General features: G+C 32.5%; 1 protein-coding gene across 1 annotated transcript; it reads right to left on the bottom strand.

The window, feature by feature from the left end:
- Positions 1–491: 491 nt before the first annotated feature.
- Positions 492–4,712, bottom strand: LOC124848910 (pectinesterase/pectinesterase inhibitor PPE8B-like). The gene is made up of 3 exons (XM_047326736.2): positions 4,324–4,712; positions 3,322–3,852; positions 492–1,457 (listed from the first exon to the last, which is right to left on the bottom strand). Exons 1-3 carry the CDS (start codon positions 4,655–4,657, stop codon positions 760–762), a joined length of 1,563 nt encoding a protein of 520 aa, XP_047182692.2. The 5' UTR covers positions 4,658–4,712; the 3' UTR covers positions 492–759.
- Between the last annotated feature and the right edge of the window lie 658 nt (positions 4,713–5,370).

Here is a 5,370-nt window from a genome sequence, read left to right on the forward strand (position 1 = left end):
TTTTTAGTGATCTCTATATTACTAATCATAATGAAATATTGTATTAATTATTGTTTAAAAATTTTAATATAGAATTTAAATTTTTTTTATCTGAAATTTGATATATTTGGGTTCAAACTTTAAAAATATTATATATAATTCTTTTAATCTAACTATAATAATATTTTTTTACGTTTTCAAATATATTTTATGCTAATATTTAATGGTTTATATCGTTTTGTATGTTTTTTCTTTAATATTAATTTGAAAACACATTTGGTACATGAAAAAGTTAAATTAAAATAATTATATTTATTTATTTCTAAAATTTAAGAACTAAAGAGAGAAAAACAAATTTTAACATTTAAGTAAAATTTTATAGAAAAACATGTTTAAGCATAAAATATTTGACATATTCAATGAGATAGTCCCAAATTCATCTTTGATAAAAGTGAGAAGTTCTTAGATTTATGCTCAGCAAGTAAGGTATCGAAGCAAATCCGTCAAAGAAATATCCAATAGTCAATAACCGGTTGGATAGCTTCTTTGTCATATTCCTCACCAGAAAAATGAGCTTTTCTCATCGGATCATCATACAAACATTTCTTAGTATTGTTTTTCTCTGAGACACATCATAAAAACAGAAAATTATTAAATAGCCAAAGCAAAAATCAATGAAATTGAGCACCTACCCACCCCCATTTTCTACATTTCATTTGGTTCTTTTATCTAGAAAACACGTTGAATAAGCAAAGTACAATTATTGGCAGCGTTTGAATTTCATTCTTCCAATCCAGCTGTGAAAGCTACACCAGTTGAAGGTAACCAAAGATTCCCCTCAATAAATTGTGACACTGTGAAATTACTAGCCTGGCTAGAATCATTCATGACATGGTACCCTGGCCATTTCACTCGATTACCAACTCCAGAACCAGCTCCATAATTCAAGTACTCTGCATAGTACAACGTGTCCAAGGCAAAGTCCCCATCCCACTCCAACCATCCTTCTGGGCTCAACACATCACTCATGTAAGATTGCATGAAAACTGTTCTCGAATATTGTTTCCAGGGTCTGCCAAGGTATGTGTGGGTGGAGTTCACAGAGTTCACAAGCTCAGAATCAGCAGAAATGTTGCAAAACTGGATCGAGAAACCAGTTGGTTCGTCAGGGGTTTTCCTTCCTTGAGCTGTGATGGTGTTCTTTTGATTCGGTAACCCTTTTCTTACCTCTATGAGGCAGTTTTGGAAAATTACAGTGGCATCACCAAATATGAAATCCACGGTTCCACTGATTCTGCATTCTCTGTAGAATTGGCGCATGGTGTGAGTATAGAGGCTGTCTTGGTAACCGGAAATCCCACATCGGTAGAATACAGAGAGGTCAGAGTCTGATCTCAGTGCCACAGCTTGGTGCTTCACTGCTCCTGCTGTGTTCTGGAAGGTAATGTCTCGTGCTATGAATCCTCTGCCACTCACAGCTACGCATGCAAACAAATAAATGAGATTAAGGTCAGAGATTTCGGCTGTTGAAGACAAGTGTTTTTGCTCTTATGAACGTAATTAATGCAGCACATGCACATTTATTTTTCATTATTAGCATTTGCATTCGTGGATTAATTACGTTACTATACGTTCTTAATTAACGTTTAAATAGTAGGACCCGCTTTGCCAACTTTGCATTCGATAACTCATACATAACCACGTACATCTTTTTCACATGCATCGATCATGTTCAAGTTAACATATAACTCAGTAGCTTTCTATCTTAAATTTTTTTAAAATTTAATTGAATAAATTTAAATATTTTTAATTAAGTTATTATTAATTTCTTTTAATTTATTTACTATTTAAAAATTTTATTTTTATTTTTTTTATTTTTTTTGTTAATTGAAGGATGTGATTATCATTTTATCTTATTATCTCATTTATTTGTGTTTTTACATATTAAGTATAATTAGTATAAAAATAATATTGTAATATATAGAAAAAATAATTAGTAAATTATGAAAAAAAATTGAATAAAGCTGATATTATGCTAGCTGATGACTTACATTGTTATCTAATAATTTTTCAACAAAAACAATAAAAGTCAATTGTTAGTTTATATTAATTAAAATGTCATTTTATATTAATTACATAACCTTAAATTGTTTAACACTTAAAAAAACAAATAAACAAAATACAAAACAAAGAATATATTAAATAAAAAATGTTTTAATTAAAAATATTAAAATTTTGTGTCTCTTTAAGAAAAAAAAAAGAAAAAATCAACTAAAAGTACTTAAATCTATATAGACTTAAAATTTAATTAAAGTTTTTTTAGTATCTACCTTATCAATATACGAGTAGTTTTATCAACTTTGTCAAAAAAGTACAATAACTAATATCAGTTGAAATTATCTTTAATAACATGTTCCTTTTTAATTATATCTTTTTACTCACGAGGCTTTATTTAAAAGACAAAATTCTATGTATTTAAATATTTTTATGTTCATAACACTTCAAATTTTTTATTAAAGCACACACTAGCTAGGATTACTTTTTCTAAGTTTTATTTTACTTTCTCTTTTTTCTTTGACCTCTTATGTGGGGATACATCTATATGTTTTATTAGGTATGGTAAAACATGTCATGTGTGTTCATGCAGACACTTGTATTATGTAGAAAACATCTAACCTTGGGAATAGGTTATAGCCAGTCAACTTTCCTTCACTATTACAAACATATCCAAAATAAGTCATAGTAAATTTGTTCTTGCCAAGATTAGTCATTATCTTATAAGTTAAATATTTCACTACAAATTATTCACTTAAATAAATCAAATCATTTGTAGGATTTACTTTTATACAGACAAAATTAGTAATTTCGTTTGTTATATTTTTTGTCAAATGTTTATACATCAAATTAGTCTTTCAATCTTATTTCAATATTGATTCATTTCAACTGTTATTACATCAAATTAAGAAATTGATTTGTTTCAATATTATTATACGAATATTTTTAAAAATTTGAAAAACAAAAAATTCAAATTTTTAAAATATATATTTTTATGAACACCATATTCATTAATCATTAAGAATGTATCACTTATTATTCTTAGGTGTAACAGTACGATTCTCTCCAATATGACAAATGAAAAAAACCAGGACAGATAAAGTTCTCCCAAATCATTTTCTGATAGAAAATAAGAAAAAAAATAAAATGAAATTTCTAGATATTAAAATTAATTTATAAAAAATTAAAAAGATAAAATTTAAGTATACATAAATTATTTTAACCAATGAAACTTTTAATTACACATCCTTATATATGTATGTAAAGTATACGGAGGAGTGTTCTTACCAAAAGTTGCTGACCGGAACGTTGTCCAACCGTCGACGAAGCTCCTGTTCCCGGTGATAACAGTAACATTCATGCCTTCTCCGATCATCATGAGGTTCCACTTCTTCTTCTTGATCTCAACGTTCTCATGGTAAACCCCTCTCTTCACGAATATCACGTAGCGTTTCATGCTGTAATTAGGCGCAGCCAAGACTGCATCGGTGATTTTGGTGAAGTCCCCGGTGCCATCGGTGGAAACCACCGCATCCACGACCACCCCATTTGCCTGGAGCAGCTTCCTGTCACCTGGTTTAACCCACGACGGAAACTGCCCCTCTGTGGGAGAGAAAGGGAATTGGTTCGACATGGGGTTCACCTGTGTAAGAAGTTGTTGCAGCAATGACATCACTTGGCCAAGCCCTGTGGACACTAAACCCTTCACAACGCCGTTGGTGCCGTCGAATCCGTCCATGCATGTGTCTTGGTTCGCAAGTGCAGCACTCAGCCATGTCCTCAAATCTGAACTTTGGTTTCCTGTGCTGTTATGCTTCCCTGCAACATGCAATACCAGTAAGGTCTCTCAAACATTTCTTGAATACAAGTTTCAGAAAATGAAAAGTTACATCTTTAATTATGTAATATATTGTTTCTAAGATGACTGGAATTAGTAATGTGTTACTTGTACTCACCATTTGGTTTTTTAACCTTTTGTTATATAAGTTGGTCAAATTATAGCAATCGAAGAGGGACTCAACTGAAAAAGTACACAGTTTTAACAGTCTGTAATAATTGCTTATTACATAAAATAAGATAAGATAAAAGACCAAAAAATGGCTTATTCTACCTTTCAAAATGAATTTCTGAATAAGAAAGAATTAAAAAAATAATAATGGAACTGGAAATCTTAGAATATGGGATGAAATCCTGAGTTTTCATATATTTGAGCTGAGATTAAGAAAGATGTAAGTGAAGAAAAAACATGGGAGAGGTATTGCGAGAAAGCTTTGAAGCGGAAGATGGTACCGTGGGGAGTCTGTGTAGCAGCGACAGACCAATCAAGTTCATCAGAGGAGAGGTCAAGCAAATCTAGACAATCAGAGACGGCGTTAGAAAGAAGCGAGTCCCCGAAGCCAGAACCGAACTCAGAGAGAATAGAGGTCACATCTTGCAACACATCAACCACAGTTTTCACTGTCCCCGCAAATTCAGAAGGCGAAACCTTCAGAAACTCGAATCCCACGGGGTTGCTGCTGCTGCTGCTGCTGCTGCTTCCATGAGAGGCACCGAACACAGTCGGCAAAAACAAAAGGAAGAAGAAGAGTGTTGGAGGTAAGTGTTTGGGTGAAGAAAGCGCCATTGTGCTGTGCTGTGCTGTGTTGGAACACGTTCAGCGGAGTTGCATATTTAAAGAGAGGAAATGTGGAATAAATAGTGCAGAATGTAATGGTTAGATGGGCAGTTGAGAGAATTTAAGGCAAACTGGTGTGCTGCAGCAGAGTTTGGAAAAATAGTATAAAAAAATTACTTTGATTCATATTAATTGAATGTAGGTATATCAAATTCAAAGGGTTTTTATTGAGAGTGATAATAACAACCCTTCTGAGTCAACCTTTGCTTCGGAATAGTAAGGTGGTGTTTAATTTGTTGCAGTGTCGGCGGTGACTCTGCACTGATAAACTTCATCGATACACTCTTTTTTCCTGTCACTTTCTTCTTATTGGATAACATTTATGTCCTGAATTTTAAGGTTGCTAAAATAGCATTTTGATATTAAACACTTGCCGTGGAACAAACTTTCATTAACCTTAATAGTTCAAAATGGCATTTTGAATCTAATTCCTATCTATTCTGTTGGTTTCTTTTTAGGAAAATGTTATTTGGACAACGTATTTTTAACACTGTTTTGACAACGCCACGTGTCAGCGCTTCATTGGCTCAGTAATTTGAAATTAAAACAGAGAAAGGGTTACGGGGCGAGGGGTATTTTGGGATTTCCAGGTTAAAATTTTAAGAATTGGGTTTGACGGTTTAGGGTGGGAAAGACGTTCGTTCAACCCTTCTAGTGTCTCG

The sequence above is a fragment of the Vigna umbellata genome, chromosome 2, assembly GCF_029865625.1.
Source record: "Vigna umbellata cultivar VRB3 chromosome 2, Vumbellata_1.0, whole genome shotgun sequence".
NCBI lineage: Eukaryota > Viridiplantae > Streptophyta > Magnoliopsida > Fabales > Fabaceae > Vigna > Vigna umbellata.